This window comes from Oryza glaberrima, chromosome 1 (genome assembly GCF_000147395.1).
Source record: "Oryza glaberrima chromosome 1, OglaRS2, whole genome shotgun sequence".
In the NCBI taxonomy this organism is placed as follows: domain Eukaryota; kingdom Viridiplantae; phylum Streptophyta; class Magnoliopsida; order Poales; family Poaceae; genus Oryza; species Oryza glaberrima.
The window spans coordinates 1,671,600-1,694,247 of NC_068326.1; the positions used below are offsets into that span (position 1 = coordinate 1,671,600).

At 47.9% G+C, this 22,648-nt stretch overlaps 2 protein-coding genes and 1 pseudogene across 6 annotated transcripts; all 3 read right to left on the reverse strand.

Moving 5' to 3' along the window:
• Nucleotides 1–502: 502 nt before the first annotated feature.
• On the reverse strand, nucleotides 503–11,151 carry LOC127770830 (LEAF RUST 10 DISEASE-RESISTANCE LOCUS RECEPTOR-LIKE PROTEIN KINASE-like 1.2). Of its 5 annotated transcripts, none has more exons than XM_052296623.1 (4): nucleotides 10,197–11,151; nucleotides 2,078–2,110; nucleotides 1,704–1,958; nucleotides 503–1,532 (listed from the first exon to the last, which is right to left on the reverse strand). In XM_052296623.1, exons 1-4 carry the CDS (start codon nucleotides 10,969–10,971, stop codon nucleotides 595–597), a joined length of 2,001 nt encoding a protein of 666 aa, XP_052152583.1. In that variant the 5' UTR covers nucleotides 10,972–11,151; the 3' UTR covers nucleotides 503–594. The 5 variants fall into 5 exon arrangements, with proteins under 5 accessions (XP_052152583.1, XP_052152578.1, XP_052152598.1 ...); XM_052296618.1 differs by lacking the exon at nucleotides 10,197–11,151 and adding an exon at nucleotides 6,494–7,633; XM_052296638.1 differs by lacking the exon at nucleotides 10,197–11,151 and adding an exon at nucleotides 5,168–6,439.
• Nucleotides 11,152–12,067: 916 nt separating this feature from the next.
• Nucleotides 12,068–14,848, reverse strand: LOC127783512 (LEAF RUST 10 DISEASE-RESISTANCE LOCUS RECEPTOR-LIKE PROTEIN KINASE-like 1.2). Its single transcript, XM_052310700.1, has 2 exons — nucleotides 14,825–14,848; nucleotides 12,068–12,817 (listed from the first exon to the last, which is right to left on the reverse strand). The coding sequence occupies exons 1-2, from the start codon at nucleotides 14,846–14,848 to the stop codon at nucleotides 12,068–12,070; spliced, it is 774 nt and encodes a 257-aa protein (XP_052166660.1).
• A 1,086-nt stretch (nucleotides 14,849–15,934) lies between these two features.
• LOC127770867 (LEAF RUST 10 DISEASE-RESISTANCE LOCUS RECEPTOR-LIKE PROTEIN KINASE-like 1.2) lies at nucleotides 15,935–22,323 on the reverse strand (annotated as a pseudogene).
• Between the last annotated feature and the right edge of the window lie 325 nt (nucleotides 22,324–22,648).

The window sequence follows — 22,648 nt, forward strand, 5'->3', positions numbered from 1 at the left end:
CGCCGCGTCGTCTCCACGCCTCGGGCCTAGGGCACGCGCCGACTCGCCGCCGGGGAGACCGGGCGGCCGGCGAATCCCCCACCCCAAAACGGAGGCGAAATTTAGCACGGGCTGTGCGCGGTCGAGCGTCCCCGGAGGCCCGGACTCGTCGGCGTGGACGCCGCGCGCGGCGCGGCAGGTTAGATTTGGATCCGCGCCTCGCCGGGGGATCAGACGAGAATCAGTTGCGTCTGCCACTGCATTCTTGCAGCCGGGTACGCTTTGCCCGCAATTCCAAATGTTTCTGTTGCAAATTCGTACATGTAGTTCATAGGAAAAAGGGGACGAATGCTTGCAAAATTGCAACCTCTAGTTAGGGTAACAATGGGATGTGCTCTCCCTGATAACACTCACTCGCTAACCTGAAATCATGAACAACCTGGACACTAGATTACACGAGATTGTTTGAACCCTGTATTTCTCCTACCGCATTCACCAATTGTCTGAATTTCTGCCAAGCTCATACTCAAACACTTGTAGTATTAATTAGTCCATCAACCAAGAGGGGACAACTTAGTTATCCTTATTTCATCAGAATCAATACAAAGTTTCTCATCATCCGCTAGAGTTTGATGCTACCGAGTGGTTAGTAGATTGGCTATGAAATCTATGGATTACTGAGTCAGGCGAATACTGTAGGTTGTCCTTCAGCAGATGCGAATCTTCCTTTGGAGACGCATTCTTGTTCATCTTTTCCGCTGGACATTCCCCGTTCTTGATACAATTCAGGACCTCCACTACCTCCTTAATTGGTGGCCTGCTATCTCTGTCCATCTGCAAGCACTGAAAGGCCAGCTCGGCCACCAGATCTACCATCCTCTTTGTTTCACTGTCAGTCTCATAGCCGATCTCTGGATCAACCAACTGATCAACTTCATGGTTCTGAATTCTGTTGAGAGCCATGTTAGCCAAGTTAATGTCACTGTGGCTCCTGGACATGTCCACAGCTGGTTTTGAGGAAATTAGCTCTATCAACACAACACCAAAGCTATACACATCACTCTTATCGGTTAGCTTGTAGCACTGGTGGTACACTGGGTCAACATACCCTGGTGTGCCCTGTGGAACAGTTGATACATGGGTGACTTCAAGCGGGAACAGGCGCGATAGTCCAAAGTCCGCAACTTTGACATGGAAGTTGTTGTCCAGCAATATGTTGTTGGTCTTGACATCACGGTGTATGATTTCAACTGCATGAAGGTATGCCAGTGCCTCAGCCGTTTCTATCGCAATTGTCATTCTTACAGGCCATGTGAGGCCTCGTTCTCCTGCACGAGGTCCATGTAGATGGTCTGCAACTGTCCCATTTGGGATGTACTCATAGACCAAGAGAAGGTCACGGCTAGAACGAGACGTGCAGCCATATAGGATAACAAGGTTCTGGTGCAGTAGGCGGGACAAGATGTCTACCTCATTTAGGAATTGCTCTACTCGTCTGTAGTTGTTCTTGTAAAGGCGCTTCACTGCAACTACTCTCCCATCCCGGAGCTTTCCTGAATGGCAGAAAGGAAGAATTGTAATTGCTAAGTTAATAGGGGAAGTTATCTATTATGGAACAAAGTTCAATGGAGCCTCTGTCGCATGCAATTAGGCATGCTAATGAGGAAGTGATTAGATGAGAAATCTATTGACAACAAGGGAGTTGTGCAAACATATTCTCCTACCTTTGTAAACAGTTCCAAAACCACCATCACCAAGTTCCCTGGAGGCACTAAATCCAGCAGTAGCCTCTTCAAGTTCCTCGTAAGTGAAGATATGGGGAGAACCACCCAACTCAAGGTCTTTGCTGTATGATTGCATTGAAGATGAACTATGCATGAGATCTTTCAAATCTCGGGTTTGTTTCCTCTTCTTGCGTTTGTGCCAAGCAAAAATGAATATAGATACAATCAATAATATTCCGCCGCCTGATCCACATGCTGCAATAACAGAGACAGAGCACTATCAATATGTGAGAACCAAGGATCTGAAGCATATCTTCATAATTACATTTTGAATGGTTGGGGAAGTCCAAGAAACAAGAATGAATTATACTCACCTATTCTTATTATGTGACTCTTGCTTCTTGAACCTGCAGAAGAACACAGACTTTTAATACCTTGCACAAATATGCCATGAACAAATAGAATGATCATTCATAATCACATTGTTAGGGTATCATTGCTCCCCTAACCCCCTGTTGAAACGAAGGACAGTGCTTATACAACTTTTCAGCCTAATTCAACAGAAATACAGATGCAATTTATGCTTTCCACATGTTTGGAACACACTAATTAAGGATTAGAAAATTAAAGGGTATTTGCTGTCAATCAGATGAGGGATTTCTTCGTCAGTCAGCAATCAGCAGAAGAAAATATAGGAACATTGATATTGGTATGATATCTTTATCAGATAGTGTAGTTGAATACTTCAAACTACACGTAACACGTTTGACTAGGATTCCATAAGCTGCCAGATGCCAATGTTCCCATCAGTGAAATAATTGTTTGATGAGGAACTAACAACCAAAACAGCAGGAACTTGAAGCAAACACTCATAATTCAAAACAAAAATATCAATATCCACTTTGCATTTTATATTCTTATGAACATTGCTGTGACAATGCCGTGTTTAATTTCTTTCCTCGATAGCAAAACTAGATGTCACGCGCATTATTATAATAAGAGTTTATCTAGTGGACATTAGGCCACAGTAGCATGGAAATCTTCCTGTATAACGAAATGATGTGTCATTCTTTTCTATATATATAAAGAAAACTATCAACTAGATGAACACACTTTGGATGCATTGAATCGGTTAGGATGGCCTAGGCTGCATGTTCACAGAACTATGTTAAAATTTTTATTCTAATTGATAATTGACTGGACAAATTTACCGTGCTCTTCCGATTTTCTGAACTCTCTACACTTGTCAGGGTGCATCCCGTCGGGGCAATTGCAGGCGAACTCCAGGTCGTCGCTGTACGTGCAATTCCCGCCGCTTACTTGACATTTGGGACAATCCCCTGAAACCACCGCCCACTCTAGTAGAAACCCACTCCTCATGTTGGCAATATAGCCGGCCATACTCCCATTGTGACGCTGAACGATCGGCACAACCGTGAAGTTACAGCCCGGTGGAATCCCATCCTCGTGTAAATGGTCGCTGACGAGCCGGACGGAGGAGTTTTGGTCATCACAAGGCAGTCTGTGGAAGCCGGGAGGAGCAGCCGCCGCCGGAAGTGACTTGTTACACGAGAGGAAGCGCAGCTCTGCGTTGGCTTCGCTGATGACGAACGGCGCCTGCCAGATGCCATCGGAGATGTTGAACGGCGGCGCCGGGCAGCCAGTGGCGAGCGGGAGATTCTCGTCCACCACATGGACGGTGTTGTTTCCGGTGAAGATATCAACAACGCGATACGCCTCGTAGATGGTGTGCGTGAGGTAGGCGCCGCTGGCGTTGCACTTGAGCTGGAACGGCGGCGACCCGCACGGCGGCCGGCCGGGCTCCTCCAGCCAGAACGGGTAGGAGATGGTCAGGTTGCCGCATGGCGTGGGCAAGCAGCCAGGACTAGACGAGTTCGACGAGCTCGCCGGTGCCGGCAACTTGAGGAAGCAAGCTACCAGCAGTAGCAGTATGAGCGGAGGCATATCTGGTGGACTTGGGCACGCATATCAACTACGGAATGCAGTGGTGAAATGGATTATATGAGAGAAGAAGGGGACGAGAGATAGAGGGATGGGATATGAGGCGTGGGGCAAAAGGACGGTGGCGAAGCGGTTTTGACCGGTCAAAGTCGATGGATTAGCGATGACGACTGCCTTATCAACCAATAAACAAGTCACTGATTGATTAACGGATTCGATAAAGTTGACACCATAAATTTTACGCATTTCCTCCTCCGGAAAGTGATGATTAAATGGATAATTTCGCGAACGAACTTACCAGATGACGGCGGCCCTTGCCATGTCAAGAGGAAGCCGTCGCGGATGAGCTGCTCATAGCTCCCCGCGTCCGTGCCCATCACCGGCACGACGGTAGCGTTGCAGCCTTCCATGTAAAACGCCGCGTAATCGCCCGAAACACTGTAATTCCCTCCTACGCGAGCAAACGTCTTGTTGCCGCACCTCGTCTCCACGAGGTCGTCGTCTCCGTCCCGCGGCACAAGCGTCTTATTGCAATTGTACAGGAAGAGGTTGAGATTGGTGGTGCTGATGGAGAACGGGAGGGCGACCTTGGAGGAGGTGTTGCTCGTCGGAACATGGCAGGGGTATTCTTTGCTGACGCCGGAGAAGACATCGAAGTCACCGAGCTTGTGGATGTCAGAGACGAGCAATGAATTGTTGCCGTAGAAGATGTCGAGGACCTGGATCCGATAACCGAGCTTGTAGTAGCCGAGGTATGGAGTGTCGTTGCGGCAGATAACCTGGAATCCAAGCCAGCCGCATTTGCTCTCCGTTGCCTGCTCCGGCACGACGGCGAACGGCGACGAGATGGTCACCTTGCCACATACAGTACTGGCCGCGCAGCCTTCTTGTGGACGATTGTCTGCCGCCGTATTCGCTGCTTGACTCGCCCAGGCGAGGCAGGCGAACAAGAGGAACAAGGAAGGAGAGGGCATCGAAAACAAAGAGGATGAATTGGTGATGTGTTGTTGATGAGGATTGAGGAAGACATGAGAGAATTAATACTGCTACTTCTTCTTCTAGTACGACACATTTAACTTTGGGAATTCTCTGTAGTGGCCGAAAAAATTGACTGGATAATGGCTGTCTACGGCCTCATCGTCTTGCCGTATCGGTTCCAATTCCAACAGATGTGCATGGTCTTCTCAGTCATGTACCAGAACAGGATCGAAGATTGGAAGGAATGGCACCGGAGTGAGATGGAATGCGAAAGGACGGTCATGGTCCACTGCTTTGATCACTTTAATTTTAGTTTAATTCTTGCTCATCCCTGTTGCCCAGCCGCCACGATTGGGCAAGATGACGACCTTATCAGCCAACCGATAGATTCCCTGTCCTACACGCTGATGAGCGAGAACTGTATTCTCCTAGTACTCGCTTGGAGATCGGAAGTATCAGGATATACAGTGGATTTTCCATACGAACTTGATCCTAATAGAGTAGTTTCAGGAGGGTGAACTTACCTGGCAGGTCCCATGTTATGAGGAAGCCTCCACGCACGAGCTCCTCATACCTGCTGGCGTTCGCCTTGCCACCAGGCGGCTCCAGCGCCGGCAAGAACGTGGCTCTGCAGCCTTCCAAGTAGTAGGCGTCGTAGTTGCTCCGGTCGTCGTAACGCTCTCCTAGGCGAGCAAACGAGTTGTTACGGCATCTCGTCTCCACGAGCCCCAGTTGTTCATGCCGCTCCGCCGGCGGCGCCTTGGTGCAGTTGTAGAAGACGAGGTCGAGATTGGCAGCAGAGCTGATCCTAAACGGGACGGCTAGCTTGGCGGAGGTGTTCCAGCTCGGGATTTGGCAGCGGTTCAAGCTTGTCAGGTCATCCAGCTTGCGACGGTCTAAGGCGAGCAGAGTACGTTCCCCGTAAGATATGTTGATGATCTGAAACCCGAAAATTGAAGAGGTCCGAAGAGTCCCGACACCGGTGGATTGGTTGCAGTCGACCTGGAAATCCAGAGAACCACACGGCCTATCCATCTGGCTTTGGGTGATCCAGAACGGCGAGGAGATATTCAGGTTGCCGCATTTGGCCGGGCAGCCGCTTCCTCTCTCCTCAGCTTCCCTCGCCGCCACGGCGAGCATGAACGCTGTCCACCAAGCCGAGACGACGACCAAGGCGAAGAAGAAGCTCGGGGCCATCGACACAGAAGGGGAAAATAGGGGGATTTCTGAATTGGTGATGGCCTGACTGGTTTGTGGGAGGATGGAAGGGATAATATGGTTGAACGATTCCGGAACATGTCGATGAGGAGACGAAATGTTTGACCGCGGATACGCGAACGATCGTCGTCCACGCGTGCGAGTTTTCGGGGTGCCTATGGCTGGAAAAAATTGTGTAAGCTACTACCAAGCTGCCGTGACATGTGACTGGACCAGTTTGTCTGTCTGGCCTCATCGTCGTATAGTCGTATTGGTTCCTATTCCAGCTAGTGCACGCTGCTATCGAGCATCTAGTCCACCATTGTTTTTTCCCTTTTGTCTAACACCTTGGCAGGTGCCGACGCCCTTTGCTACACACCTACTGTAAACCGGTAGGCACCAAGCTGAGACTAGTCAACTTTCCAGCCGGTCAACGCTTACCTGTACGGATGTAACTAAAACAAAAAAAAAACAGACTACTGTCTGAACCCAGGGAGTATACCAAGAAATCTAGTTGTAGTTATTATTCAGTAAAGCGTGTTAATATATCCATCTTCTCTCTAACCAAAAACCTATAAACGCATGCGCTGCTAATTCCTCCCATACCGCTAACTACTGCTAGACCAAATGGATAAGCTCACGAGTGAACTTACCAGACTGCTGCTGCGGCGGCTGCCATGTCAAGAGGAAACCATCACTGATGAGCTGCTCGTAGTTGCTCGCGTTTGCGTCGCCATATCTGCCCCTCACCGGCACGATCACAGCGTCGCAGCCCTCCAGAAAGCGTACAGGCTCGTTGTAACGCTCCTCGAGGCGAGCATAAGTGTTGTTGCGGCATTTCGTCCCGACGAGACCCAGGACACGCCGCTCCCCCGCCGTCGGAGGCTCAGTGCAGTTGTAGAAGACGAGTTTCTTATTGACGGGGCTGATCGAGAATGGCAAACCGAGCTTGGAGGAGGTGTTGGACCTCGGGACATGGCAGCCACTGGGGTTGTCGAAGTCGTCCATCTTTTGGACATCGGTGACAAGCAAGGAGCTGTTGCTGTAGAAGATGTCGATGATCTGGAACTTGAACTGCCGGTTCTTCCGAGGGTAACCGAGGTAAGGAATGCTGTCGTTGCAGGTGACCTGGAAGCCGAACCATCGACAGCTCGTCTCCTCGTCCTGCTCCGTGACGAGCCCGAATGGCTGCAAGATGCTCACGTTGCCGCATCTCCCGGCCTTGCAGCCTTCTCCTCCTCCCTGTGCATCTGCTGCTGCTGCTGAGAGTATGAGAGGCAACGAACAGGCCACCCAGATGGAAGGTGCCAAGAACATGAACATGGCAGGAGGATGCGTGGGAAACCAAGAGAAGATTTGGAAGATTGCAGCAATGGGGCGAATTGGAGATTGGAATTGTGAGGTGAATATAATGGTAAGGGAATAGTGAGAATGCATTGGAGCGTGGCCGCTAATTTTGACTTAGATATTTCTTGAGGCCCCCCCGGATAATTGGGATAAGCTGCAACCACCATCGTGATGTGACTGTACCACCAATCCACCATGGTCGTCTTGGTTCTTTCGGATTGCGCACTCTGCATCGATCGTTCTTTGCAAGGAGGGACATGGCAACTTTTCCATCTGGTGAACGCATATGCGTACAAGTGTACGTATGTGATTATTTTGTGAGGCAGAATATACCGTGATTTTTCCTATAGAGTATAATTAGTATCTTGTACTAGTATATATTATGCTCATACTACCTCGGGGGCATCATATGCCCGAATCAGCAAGCTGAGCACCCATCAAACATGCAATTATACAGTAGTATTTCTTGGATTGACGAACACTAACGTGGAATTTAGTTCTAGGTAGTCTATGGTCAGCTTCTAGGATAACTTGGAATTTTAGTTGCAGCTAGTACTGCACGCAACTATCGGTACCTCCATATTTCGTCCCTTTTTGTCAAAGCACCTTGCCAGGTAGCAACGGCCTTTCATACATAATTTCAGACAGATATTAGTCAAAATTCTTGCTGGTCAACGCTTACATGTACGGCTGTGAGTTGTAAGTTAAGCAAAACAAAAACAGAGTACTTTATGAACCAACGAGTATTTAGGCTGCGTTCTGCAGCAGCGAACTGGGGAAAAAAAACTCTCTCATTCTTCACGCGCATAATTTTTCGAACTGCTAAAAAAATATAGAAAAATTGCTTTTAAAAAATCATATTAATATATTTTCAAATTTAAAACACTTAATACTCAATTCATATAAGCTAATGACTCATCTTGTTTGTTGTATCTTCTTAATTTTCTCATTTCATCTCTCAAACACAATCTAAGGATTATTAAGTGGATTGTTGTACAGATTATCTACTTAATTGTAGGTATAAATTAAATATTTAATAAATGAACTTAAAATAAGTGTGCAATACAATAGAATATTTTTTTGAGAAAATATATTTTAGGAGCGTAGAGCACAAAATTCATTTCAACAATTTGGAAAGTAATTTTGAAAAAAAAGTAAGCCTAAAAATTATGTAGGTATCTATCAACTCCTAGAATCAGAATCTTTGCAGGAAAGGCATTAGCATTTGGTACCATATTTTGCCGAAATCTATGTCATTATCAGCAAAGCTCACAATGCTCTTTTATGTAAAAGCACTTGGATAGACTCATAGACCGGAATTAGCTTAGTGGTGGCAATCTCTAGTACTATCGTTAATGGGGGCACCAAGGTAGTATATTGTTTTGCATTTTCTATATATTTTTTATTTTTATATAAGCTTTCATTCCCCATTGTATTAAAATGTCAATACAAACTACACTGATTAAAGCTCATAATTTCATATCTCTAGCACTACCGCATTTCCTGTTTTGAATTTTCATATATTTTTTTAGGGAACAATTTTTCATATTTGTTTATTGCATTTTAAAGTTCTTTTTGAAAATAGTAGCATTTAAAAGTTGAGAGGGGCAGTGGGTACTCCTTCCAGTTTCAAAATTATCGACGTTTTAAACATGATCTCACATACTAAGAAGTGATTTATTATAGTATCAATTTACAATTTTACCATATTAAATATATATATTGTACTCATGGTAATCACTACACTACTGCCGTTGGTTTGAATCAATCACCTGTATCGGTGCGAGCTAAAGGTCCAATTCCCTAGCTTTTTTTACTTGGTTTTTACTTCCAATCATGTAGGGCAAAGCGGTCCAATATAACATGCTAAGATAAAAGCATTAACAATTAGCAATCACCATTTACAAAGGTTAAAACATTAAGATATTTGTACCGGAGGGAGTAGTAACTAAGGTTAAGAAGCCAATAGATCGCACCATTATGATGTCTCTATATGTTGAGCTTTCCATTGTATTTCTAATTATGTCTGCGTATACGTTGGGCTTCAAAAATTCGAGAAACGTCCAGAGATTTTCCGGCTAGCTCCACAAGATAGTGGGCTAGACGATATGGATTCGAAGCCTTACCCATGCTAATTATTTGATATTAGATTTTTCCCTAATATTCGAGTCTTTAGGCTCCAAAAATTCCTGGCCCGCCACTTCCTAACAACTCCGATTGACCGCTTTCGAAAGATATAAAGCGCAACTTATCCCGTTAGCCTTATCAGTTCAAAGAAAAGCCCCTGGTAGCGGCTGGTGCGCCGTGCACGATGCCAAATTTAGCCCGTGCCCATCTGTCCCCCCTATTTTGGTACTTATACGCAAAATGCCACTTGCTCATTGTCACCTACTGTGAGCAATTAGTTTATGGGCCAGCTCAACACACTCGAAGCTTCAGGCAACTACTGCTAACGTCTTATTTGTCCTAATAATGAACCAGTTCACTAATGAGAATGGTGAATTTTCGGGGGAAAAAGAAGAGGGGGAAGCAGAAGGATCAGAAGGATCTCTGCCCTGGGAAGTTGGGAGACAGAGACAAAGGAAAGGACGGAATTCATGCGTTTACCCAAGAATCAATCACGCTGGGTGGTCAATGGAAGAACCAGTGACTAGCCGCCCATGTCAACTCCTGCCTGCAGCCTGCTTGATAAGTCGTCGTCAACGTCACCACCGAGGCAAACCCTCCCAAAATTTACCACCATCTCTGCAGCTGACTAGCCAGCCGCCCATGTAACTACCCGAGACCGCGAGCGAGCGAGAGGTTGAGTAAAATCCAAGGACATTGGCGTGGGCCAGTAATTCAACTCCAAATCCGCATGGGACCTACGGGAGATTGCAACCTTGGAAGTATTTGGCTATGGATCGCAACGCGCCAATTTGGCCGTTCACTTAACCGTACACCGAGCCAAAATCTTCAACTAGCTAACACATGCGTCAGATTGGGCGATAGGCAAGTGTGTGTACTCACCGGCGCATGTCGAGCGGCGCAGCTTGCCGTCGGAGCAGAGGCACGCGAACGCCGCCGCGGAATCGTTGTTGTACCGGCACTGCCCGCCGCTCGCGTTACAGGCGTCGCAGTCGCCGAACCCGTTCTTCTGCCACTCCAACACGAACCCCTTCTTGAACCGCGGGCTGTAGTTGGTCCCCGCCGTCAAGTTCACCGGCGGCTCCGGCCACAGCACCGGCAGGTACGAGTACGTGCAGTTCCCTGCTTGGATCGCCGGTGGCTTGTCACGGTCGTAGCTCCCGCCGAGGTACGCGTAGATAGGCTTACTGCAGCTGGGGATGGTGGCGTTCACAAGGCCGTCGATCTCCGGTGGCTCCGTGCCGTTGCAGCTGTAGAGGAAGCAGATGGCCAGGTTGCTGCTGCTGATCGTGAACGGGCTGAGGGCTAGGCTGGACGATATGTTGAAGTCGGTGCGGCACACGCCGTCGCCGCCGTCGGCGACCCTTTTGTGTGCCGCGACGAATGAGCTGCTGGTGTAGTCGATGCTGAGGACGAGGATTTGCGAGCCCCTCAACGACGCCACGCCGTCGGGGCTACACCACACCTCGAAGGCCGGGTGGCCACAGGAGGCCGCAGCTGACGACGGCGACGACTGGTTGGGGTTGGGGCCGCCTAGCCAGAATGGGTACCTGACGGTGAGGTTGCCGCATGTCGCCGGCTCGCACACAGCGCGCGCGCGGTGGCACAGGAGGAACAAGGAGGCCAAGAGTGGCAAGCACAACAAGGTCGAGTGCATCTTGCCACTCGTGGAGCTAGCTGCTACACAATGGAGGCCGGATTGGAGAGCAGCAGAATGCTGGAAAGGGAGGGGAAGGTCTAATGCCCGAGAAATGCTATTGCCATTGCCTTGTTTTTCTTGACCAGTCTTTCCGATTTGTTAGACTTTTTTTTTATCAGCAGAAATAATGGGGAAGTCAGCATCGTCTCTGACTTGTGAGGAGGGAGATAAGGACAGTTTTAATCTTCTAATTGCGATGTAAATAAACTAGTGGTGCAGGTCAATTGTCGATAGCGTTATGTCATTCATGCCGTATGAATCGCTAGTGACTATTCCTTCTTTTTCTCCGGGGTAAGTGAAAACTTGGTGATGGGTCACTCATGTCGTAGTGACTAGATGGAATTATCTGAGCACCGACCTGGAAATCAATTTAGACCTTACAACTTGCAAACTACTCGTGTGCTAATTAAACTTCGGTATTTTAAAGAAACGGATGAACAACTCTGAAGACTTCAGCTGCAAAATATTTGCACCTAACATAGCGTGTTATATATCTGTTTGAATACGACTGGAATTCCCCGAAAAAAGAAGAATACGACTAGATTTTCCAGGGGATGAAAGATAAGTTAGTAGGTTAGTAATTTTAGACCAACCGTTTCTCCTGATTTTGACTTTTGCAGGGAGTAAAAAGGCCGTGATGGTAAGTAACTCTGATTAACGGACATTGGTTCGGATCAACGGTCAAGATCGGCTGGTGGAATCACCTGTCACGATTCTGTCCTCTTGTGTGGGTTGGTTCTCCCGGCCTACAAGTAACCTACCACTAAAAAAGAGTTTTCGAGGAATATATAATCTGAATCCATCACTAACACGTCGATTATTTTTAGTTCCTTTTTGAATTTATACTAATGACACGTGTGTGCGTACTATTGGCACTCCCCAGTTGACAATGCTAGTCAAACTGATTCGGTATGTTTTATCAACGGTTGAGCTGAAATGGTCAAACTGAATAACTGATCATAGTCTACTCATTTCGGCTGCTACGAGCAGATGATTTTTCGGCTGCATGCGCGGCGAAAAGAAATGCAGAGGCTTCAACGAGTCGCGGGACAAATCACTCACCGCATGTCGCCGGCTGCAGGCGGCCGCCGGGGCAGAAGCACCCGAACTCCATGGCGCCGGCGTCGTAGCGGCACTCCCCGCCGCTGGCGTTGCACGCCGCGCAGTCGCCCGGCACCGCCGTCCACTCGAGCAGAAACCCGCGCCTCACGAGCCCCGCGTAGTCACGCGCCGATCTCAGCTCCGACCATGGCAACACGGGCACCACCGAGTACTGGCAACCCACCGTGTCCACCGCCCGCGCGGGGCCGCCGGGATCGTACATCCGGTCCAGGGACAGGAACCACTCGCCGCCGCCGCTGAAACCGGTGCAGTTCACCGGGAGCGATCCCGTCGGCGGCGTCCGCGAGCAGTTCGCGGAGAAGAGGAGCCCCGCGTTGGCGCCGCTGACGGCGAGCAGCGAGAGCGCGAGGCTGCTGGACATGTTGAACCGGGTGGCGCGGCAGGCGGAGCTCTCGACCAGGTTGGCATGGTAGGCCACGACGGAGCTATTGCCGTAGTGGATGGCGAGGACGCGGAGGTAGGAACCGTTCAGGCTGGGCGGCGACGCGGTCGCGCCGGTGGGGTCGTCGTCGTCGTCGCAGGTGACGGCGAAGGTAGGGTGGCCGCAGTAGGCAGGCTGCCGGCCGCGCAGCCAGAACGGGTACTTGATGGTCAGGTTGCCGCATGCCGCCGGCGCGCAGCTCTCGCCGACCAGCTGCGCGTGCGTCGCGGTGGCGAATACAGCCAGGAGCACCAGTACTAGCTAGGTGTTTTGAAACATTTTCTTTTACGGTGTATGTGTATCGATACCCAAAAAGAAGTATAAATGTTTATTTATGGGATTTTATCATCTTAAGGTTGGACTCGGAATCAAGTTGAATGCAGGGATGAATATGATCGATGAGGTAGCGGTCCAAGAAAAGTGCCGATTTTCTGACATTTGACACTTTCTATCACGTTCCACTTACACACTACGTGGTCACTGGTCAGCAGGCAAGAATCTAGTTTTGATCCTTTTTGTTTTCAACAAAATGATTTCGATCAATTCAGCCAGCATCTTTTACAAGCATTGCTCAGCTGACAATTGATGCTTGCCGACCAAGGGGAATGTGTAAAAAAAATGCAGAGAGTATTCAGAGAATCAGAGGTCTAATTAAACTCATGGAGGTGGCGACTGGCGACGGCTTTGGCAGGAGCAAAATGGGTAATTGTGGGAAGATCCGTAGAGTTTTCCCCTTTTCTTTTTTTATTTTAGCTCTATAGGGTTTTTTATGAAGTCTTAAAAAATTAAACTCGAAACATTTGTCTAGGAGTAACATGATGTATTCTACCAACAACGTAACTACTCCCTCCATCCCAAAATATTTGACGCCGTTGACTTTTTTAAAAAATGTTTTACCGTCCGTCTTATTAAAAAAATTTAAGTAATTATTAATTCTTTTCCTATCATTTGATTTATTGATAAATATACTTTTATGTATATATATAGTTTTACACATTTCATAAAAGTTTTTGAATAAGACGAACGGTCAAACATGTTTAAAAAAGTCAACAGCGTCAAACATTTAGGGAAAGAGGGAGTACTACATCTGCGTACCATAATAAGTGCATTTCTAGCATTTAGAAATCAAAATATCTGGAAGAAAATTGACCTTTATGTTCATCATTAAGGCTGAGTTCTTTCCCCAAATTTCCCAACTCAACTCCTTCGTGTTCCACACGCATGCTTTCCAAACTGCTAAATAGTGTGTTTTTTTTTTAAAAAAAGTTTCTATACGAAAGTTGCTTAAATCATATTGTTCCATTTTTGAAAAAAATAACTAGTTAATACTTAAATAATCACGCGCTAATGGACCGCACCATTTTCCGTATGCTGGAAATGTGTTCCCAACACACAACAACGAAAACAACCTAAATAGGGGAGTGATTGGGAGTTGAGGGTGTTGGGGTTAAAATAGGAAGAAATCCGAACAAGATGTGATTGATAAGACAACTAATAATCTAGAACAACACTATTTTATGAGACGTTTGAATTCTAAAAATCAATGCTTTAAATAGCGGGCTAAGGTATTTAGCGGTTAGCTTCTCAAATAGCTATAGCGGGCTAAATGGAGCTATAGTGGGAGATAGCGGCAGTTTAGCAGGAGATTTAAAACCCTGAAAAATGCACTTATTATGGAGCGAAGGTGGTACAAAAATAATATACTAGTGCGAAAGCACTTTTTTGAAGTATTTGTAACGTCCCGCCTTCTCCCAGACCGGGCGGGCTAAATGGAGCTATAGTGGGAGATAGCGGCAGTTTAGCAGGAGATTTAAAACCCTGAAAAATGCACTTATTATGGAGCGAAGGCGGTACAAAAATAATATACTAGTGCGAAAGCACTTTTTTGAAGTATCTATAACGTCCCGCCTTCCCCCAGACCGGGCTCACTTACATCTGATAGCTTTCATAGGTCATAGATTGCCCTCACCCCCTGCCAAGCACGCTTAATGCTGGAGTTCTTTGGAAATCGGCTTCCGGAAAAGAAGTTACAACTTGTTGATATGAGTATTCTATTAATCCTATTAAGCCCTGGGCCGGGATGTTGCACCCTCACCCCCTTAAGAGAGATCGACGCCCCCGTCGATCAACCCCAGGCCAGGAACGTCCCCTCTTGGCCACGTCCGTGCGTCCAGTGCCAGCGCATGTGCCATGCTGTGTGACCACTTCGGGTCCACACCAGCCATGCACATCATGCCTGCGCAACTGCGATACACGCGCCCGTCAAACCGCGAGAGTTGGCTCTGATACCATCTCTGTCACACCCCAATCCGGCACCGCCGTACAACGACACCTGACTGGAACGTGTCGTAGGAAAAACGGCATGAACCGCTTCCTACGAAACCGCGATCTCAGTACCAGTCCCAGGACATAGCGCTGGTACCCACGGTGACAAATATGAATCATTGCAATCCTTAAAATAAATAGATGACTTATTTACCTTAACTTAGGTTGCAGCTCAGAACAACCCGAGAATGCAACAGACAACATGGATGAGGAAACACTAACAGCAGCAGCAGCAGCGGAACCAACGAACTAACACCCAACACCACAGGCAACGGCTGGGAACCAGGACGAAACCCTAATCTTCACTTTACTTCATCTTCAACTTCAGGGCAGAGGAACTATATATATATTTATATAGAGCAAGGGTAACTACTTTCGTACTCAGCAAGTCATGGGAATTTAGGTGCTTAATGAGAGCTTGGAAGAGAGGCAAGGTTGTTTTGCAAATCCTTTGTTTGAAATCATTTTGAAATCACTAAGTGATTTGTTTCTTTTTAACTTTGAGTCAAAAGGAGACTTGCGTCTCAATTCGACTTAAGAGATGCTTTTCAACAACTCAAATGGTAATATACCGACCTCCCGGATCAGATCATTACTTATCGGCTCCCAGAGCCATTTCACTTGATTAGGCGGCTCCCATAGCCTTTTTCATTTTTGCGGACTCCCAGAGTCCAGCTGCCCTGCAGCAAAGCAATCCACTTCCACTCGGGAAGCCTAGTCTATGATGCCCGCAGACATCCCGAATCACACATATTCGTTTCTGACCACCCAGGTCATCCATCTGCCACATAGGCTGATTCTGGTTACGATTCCCAATCCACAACAACTTTTCACAAAGCACAGGCAAACAAATCTATGCAACGGGAACCACCTCACATCCGCCCATGACCGTGGGCACGGTTGTTCGAACAGATAGTTAACCTCTGTAGAGGGGTACACTTTACCCACAAGACACGAACTTGCTCCCATTGCCTGACCCGTGTTCATGACGCACGGCGGAAAAAGGGAGATTCGCTACAAGGCCTTTCCGAAGCCAACCCAGGGATACCTCATGCCACATAGAAGGATCAAATACTCACATAAATATAGGCCATTTTAGTTTTCACAAATCAAACTCCAACCACCTCGATCGGTAATTTAGCAAACTTCTCGTTCTTGCTTACCAGGAACCCGGTTTGGCTCCAACCGACCCCGCCCCGGCGTTCTCCGACTATTGGCATGCGAGGTTTCCCTGAACCGACTAATTACTTAGCCAGGGTGTCCCATTCCACCTTGTGGTTGCACTTTGATTATGTTCGATGAGTTTCCCATAGGAATCGGTCCTTATATGCGAATACGGGATAGTGCCACATAGGCACTACCCCTGCATCGCGAGTTTTCACAATTCATTTTATTTTCAAACACCCCGACACCACATGTCGGGTTTTCAAGGCTTCTCAAACCCATTTCCCAAATTATCGACAATCAACGGTGTATGTGGGATATTTGGTATACGCGCTCAGAGAGCACGGATACCGAAGTACCACAAGGGTGGAGCGATAAGGAATCAGGGTAGTACAACCTACAGGAAAATAGTGCGACTATTGGGTAGGTCCGTCGGTTTGGCACGCAAACTGAGGCCAAGCAAGTTAAGTGTGTGATTCTAACAATGCAAGTTGCAAACAAAATAATAATGATTTTCCAATTATAGGAGCAGTTGGTCAAAGAGTGACTTGCCTTGCTCAAGGTCTTCGCGAAGCTTCACGAATCTTCGAGAAAACCTTGATTGATGAAATCCGCAACCCAACCATCAAAACCTAAACAAAAGACCAAATAAAGATCCTATTTAGACTAATAAATAGTGCCATTAAATAGATCTCAATTTTACGGAATCACTGGAGGTTGAACGGGGGTGATCGGATGAACGGTTGAGAAGATATGAATTTCGGAAGCTTAATTGGAATTTCTGGGATAGGAGAAATGGTTTATGGAATTTATAGAAATTATATTCTCAAGAATATTATTGGCAGTCACTGATGTGCGGGACCAAAGGAAATGGTTTATGGAATTTTGAAATAAGGAATTGATTTATGGAACATAGGAAAAAGGATTTATCAAATCCCTTGGAAGAGAAAATGAAGGAGGGATGTCATTTAGACTTCCTCGGGCGGCTAGGGCGCAGCCCGAAGGCTATTGCGGCTCGGCCGAACCAAATGGGCCGGCGCGGGCGGGAGGAGGCGGTGAAAAGGGGCGCGCGGGAGAGAGGGAGCGGTCCGGTGGACCGAGTGCACCTCGCGGGGTCCCGGGTGGGGCCCGCTTGTCGGTGACGCGGCTCACGGAGGGATGGGCGCACGCAAGGCGGCGCTAGGGTTCGGGGGGGGGGAATGGCGCATGGGCGGTGCGCCGGTGTGGATGGGAGTGCGGCGGGCCCACTTGTAGTCGCTCGGCTTGCTATGGACCGCACGCACAGGAGGGAGGACGGAGGGAGGGGCCGACCGGGTCGGTTGACTCGGTCGTGCCGAGGTGGTGCCGACGTGGTGTCTTCGTGGCATGCCACGCGGGCTGGCAGAAGGAGGAAGAAAGGGGAGGCCGAGATGGACGGCGGACGGCGGCGACATTCGCGGGGGCAGCACACGGGAATTCAAGGAAAGGGGAGGACACCGGAGTGAAGAGGGGCGCGAGAGGAGGCGAGCCAACGGCTCGGATTCACCGTGAGGAGGCCGGCGACGAAGAATCGCGGCGGCGCTTGCCGGCGGCGGCAAAAGAGGGAAACGGCGACGATGCGACGAGAGTTCGATTCCTCCGGACTAGAGCATCTACGCGGCCACCGGAGTCCATTTCAAACGCCGGATTAGGCGGAGCAACAACAAGGGAGGCCGGCGATGGCGGCGAGCTTTCTGTGAGCAGCGGCGAGGCTCGGGGCGGCGCCAGCTAGCTACGAGGAGGCTACACAAGCTTCTACCGAAAGATAAGGGGAGAAGGAAGAGCGAGGAGGGAGAACGGGGAGCGCACTACCGTGCGGTGAAGGGGCGCAGTGACGGTGGCCAACTGCGCGGGGCGTGATCGCTCCGGCCTCGGGTCGGGGAAGAGGAAGGATGAGGATGCCCGAAGTCCTCATCTCGTGTCCTCGCACACACCAGTCTCCCAGGTGCTTTGGCGATGGACGACGAGGGCGACTGCAGGGCGGGGCGGCAACAAAGACACGGCGGCGGTGGAAGAGAGAACCAGAGAGAGAATGAGATGGGGAGGCTCAGCTTGGGCTTTATAGAGGGGGCGAAGTCGGTTTGGGGAGGCTTTGAGGAGAAGGAAGCCGCGGTGAGTGGATGCCGAGCTGGCGCGGCATGGGGGGGTGCGGTCAAGGTGAGGGCGGCGAGCTGGCGCACGGCGTCAGCGGCGCTCTGCCTCTGCGCGTAGAGAGGCAAGGGGTGGAGAGAGGAGGTCGAGCCCGGGAGGGAAAAAGGGAGGAAGAGGCGGTGAAAATGGGTTTTGTTCCATGCCGTTTTGGGAGGATGCGGTAGACAGGCGAGCTTTTTCTGCCTCCAAGCTTTGGCGGCTAGTGGCGTGGAGCGGCAGCGCGCGCCAGGGTTTGACGCGGCGGCGACCGAGCGGTCGGGCATGCGCGAGCGCGCGGAAACGAGCGAAGGCGGTGCGGATTTGAGCGGCGATGGCGGTGGCGCTGGCGCGGTGAGGAGCGAGAGCGAGCGAGCGAGTGAGAGAGAGAGAGAGAGAGAGAGCCGCTCTCTCTCGGCTCGGCTGGGGCGCGTGCAACGCACGCGCGAAGAGGAGGGGGACACAGCTGAGAGGAGGGATGGGCCGAGGGAGAGGAATTCGGCCCACAAAAAATAGAGGGAGGCATAACGGAATTTGATAGAGAAGTTGAATTGGAGGGAATTTGAATTTGGAATTTGACTTGGACTTCGGATGAGAGGGAGGAGTCGACGAAGGGATTCAAAATGGGGATTTGGTATTCTCGGAACCGAGAGGAATATTGGCAAGGGATTCAAGGACGGAATTGGATTTCGGAGACTTGAATCGGAAGATGAATTTGAGGTGGAGGATTTTGATTTCGATGAGAGGGAACAGCAGGATTTGAATTGAGATCCTTGGCATAACTTAGACTCGCACACAAAGAACGAAAGTTTTCACAATTAGGATTTTACCGAATTAGTTTTTAACGTCTCACGAAAAGCGGAGCGTTATAGTATTATTGTACTTGTAAAATACTTACTAAACATCTTATGATTTGAACGACAGCTGAAAAAGATGGAGTTTTTATATATTATTGTTGGATAGAGAGAACATTTTGATTGCGTTAATTTGTAGTCCGTCAAGTTTCTAGGGATATTATTGGTTGGTAAAATTAAATTGGTCGGATACATATTATAAAATGTTAATGATATGTAAAATAAAATATAGAACCACATGTGTGATAAGATTCTTACTTTAGCCCGCTCCCAACCACATGAAGTTCGGGGCACTAATAAAACAACCATAGTGATGTTCTTTATATGTGGACTATAGACACATGTTAAGTTCTTTTCAAATTCATTTGCAAAAAATTCAGGTACCAAAATGTTTCTATATATGCAAAAAAATTTCATTTATAAAGTTCTATATGAATAAAAAAATTATGTATAAACTTTTCATGTACATTTCTTTCTAGGCCGAAACATTGCTCGTTGGACCGAAAGCAATATATTTGTGTTGGTGACACGCACTGCTGTCCATGCATTAGACCTATCTGGGAAAATTTGAACCATGCCACATAAATTTTACAAAATTTGTGATATACCACCCTCACCCACATGTCATTGACTCATGTGGGTCCCACATGTCATTGAGATACAGGTGTCATATCTTAAATTTTGCAAAATTAGGGTGGCATGGTTCCAACAAACCCATGAATATAGGGAAAATATACCATATTTTAGCATCCAAACTAAGCTATACCATATTTATGGATGTATGTATTATAAAATGTTAACAATACTTTAACTAAATAAAATATTGAGACATATTTAATTTGTAGTAATTTTTGTGTCAAGATTTATTCTTGTCCTAACCAAAGGTTTGGTGCTGGTATATATAGAAACCATGGTGATAGTTACTTTTTATGGGCTAAAGTGTGTCAATGATTTAGGCTACTTAACCCCTAGGAGTGTTAGACAAGAATAGCAATCTTTGTCATTGACTCAACGTTGCCACATGAACTCCCTCAATGGTAAAAAGTGCCATCAGTCCTACTGACATTTTTTCTCGATAAAAAAAAAGTAGAGCTGATAAAATCATTTGGCTAATGAGTACTCTAACGTCCCTCCAGAATTTTAGCATCTCAAATTGAGTTCTACCACGTTGATGGATGACATAAAGGTGAACACTATAATAATGCTTCCCATTGACTGTAGAATTGCACGTGGTTATTATTCACTTATTCAGAAAACCGAGTTAGGTTCCGAGAATAAGGATAGCTTTTCCTGAACACTAACCGATGCAACACCACTGATAATATTGATTGAGCTAAGTGTATTGACAAGAGGGATGGAGAAAATTGAGAAGATAAGTAAAACAAGGTAAACTATTAATACATAATTAATTAAATATGCTTATTTTAAACTTGAAAAATCCATTAATATGGTTTTTTAAAACAACTTTTTTATATAAAGTTTTTTTAAAAATACAACGTCTAATAGTTCAGGAAACTTGTGCGTGAAAAATGATGCTCTTTCTTTCTCTCTGTATATGATTTGTTGAGTTATGATCCAAATTCATTTGTACTTAATAAAGGCCAGCTTCTGCAAGAGTGAAGCTCCGGCCTAGTAGAAACCGGAGCGAAGCGGAGGCTGAAGCTGGCCCATTAGGTTGTGCACCTAGGGACGCCTAGGGGTGCGGGGGCGGAGTCCCCGCGGTACGGATCGTCATACCTTTTAGGGTTCCACTTCATATATATACCTCTTGTAAGCCGTCATGCGGTGTTGTAACCTCACCCGGTCACCCCGATATAGTGAAGATATTTTGTTGGCTGGCGCCCGTGGTTTTTTCTCTCCTGTTTTGGGAGGGTTTTCCACATTAAATCTCGTGTCTTCTGTTATTGATCTATTGTTTTTTATCGTTTATTTGTCTATCGTTTTCTAATATGATTCGCTGGCCAAGTCGATGTTTTGTTAGTCTTGGATAGCCTATGTAACTGTAGATGGTCAGCTAATTGGGTTGGTAAATCATGACTCTTCGCCCGTGAACAACCATTTTTCTCCCAACAAGGGTACGATTTGTCGATATGATCATCTATCATTCCATCTCGTTAGGGCTAGCGAATCGAAATCACCGCAAAACAAAAACGAAGGGAATGCTGATGAAAAAAAACGGAACGGGGAAGAAATGGGATCGTAAGCGGAAACGAACTTACCACACGTGAATCCGGAGGACGTCAGGCCTTCGGGGCATTGGCACTCCATCTCATCGTAGGTGACATTCACCCGACACCAGCCGCCGCTCCTCGAGCAATCTTCGCAGTCGTCCGGCCCCGCCGCGGCCGTGTAGTCGAGAAGAAACCCACCCTTGATGAGCCGCTCGTAGTTCTTCGCCACCGCACCGTCGTACCCCAGCACCGGGATCATTGACACCGTGCAGTTCCCCGGCAGTTGTCTGAAATCGTCGTCAGGCTTGTACTTCCCCGCAAGCCAGGCATACGAGTTGGACGAATCATTTTTCGCACAACTCACGGGCGCCCAAGAGATTGGAAGCTGCAATAATCGACTCTGGCTGCAGTTGTAGAGGAAGACGAGCTCCCGGTTTATGGGGCTAATCTTGAACTGCGTGAGGCCGAGGTCGGAGGAGGCGTTGACAAAACTCTCGATGACGCACTGGCCGTCCGTCAGCTGCTCGTTGGTGACCATGAAGGAGCTGTTGTGGTAGAAGATGCGCTGGATTTGGTACGTCCAGATGCCGTTCTTGAGGGAAGCATTTCTATGGTCGCACGTGACCTGAAAAGCTCGGTAGCCACACTCCGGCGGATGCTTGCCGGCGAGCCAGAATGGATAGCCGATGGTAAGGTTCCCGCACCTCGCCGGCTCGCAGAACGGCGATATGGTGGTGGTCTTGTTTATGGCATCAACGGTGGAGCTAGCTATTGGGAGAGTGATCAGCAGTAGCATGGCTAAACAGATCATGGCAGTTGCAGGAGCACGAAACGGATGCATGCTGCAGTGGAAGCGATCGAGAGACTACGGTGTACTAGTGCTCGATCGACACGCAGCAGATTTGGGCGAGACGAAGAAGGCGAGGAACAGATCATGCATCGGGGAAGAAGATAACGGATTGGTCAGGCAGGCAGCGCGAAACATGTTGCTTGCCGAATGTGTTGACCATTCCTCAGTCTCCTTGTTGGACCATTCTTCTCCGGTAGCTGATGCTGCTTATTGGTCACTGATGTGGACATCAGCGAGTGCCGCCCAGTGGCACAGTGGCAGCTCACCAACATGTGGGGTCCTCGCTAAATCGGGCCCACCTTCCAGTGACCGCAGAGGATTAGGACTACCAACGGTGGAGACCTATTCGATTCAGACTTGGTTTTGGAAAATTCGGGGGTACCCATCCGACGCGAGAAAAATAACGGTCCTTCAATTCGTTCTAACTGAAATGATGATGACTAAGCAGTAGCAGACTAGCAGTCTCACGTCGCTGGAGAAAATATGGTCTCAAGAACTCTCAGCTGGATTATTCTACGTGTTACTACGTAGTATGTGCGTGTGGATTTTTGTTACGCATTCTGAATTGTGTCCTTTTTTTTTT

Bases quoted from the DNA above. Each gene is read 5' to 3' on its own strand.
- LOC127770830 (XM_052296618.1), bottom strand. From the start codon at position 7,277: ATGCATTCTCACTATTCCCTTACCATTATATTCACCTCACAATTCCAA. The intron at 1,959-2,077 runs GTGAGTATAATT...CTGTTATTGCAG, and splicing joins GAGTCACATAATAAGAATAG to CATGTGGATCAGGCGGCGGA. The intron at 1,533-1,703 runs GTAGGAGAATAT...TCTGCCATTCAG, and splicing joins TTTTGGAACTGTTTACAAAG to GAAAGCTCCGGGATGGGAGA.
- LOC127783512 (XM_052310700.1), bottom strand. From the start codon at position 14,848: ATGGTATCAGAGCCAACTCTCGCG. The intron at 12,818-14,824 runs GTTTGACGGGCG...CAAAACACCTAG, and splicing joins TATCAGAGCCAACTCTCGCG to CTAGTACTGGTGCTCCTGGC.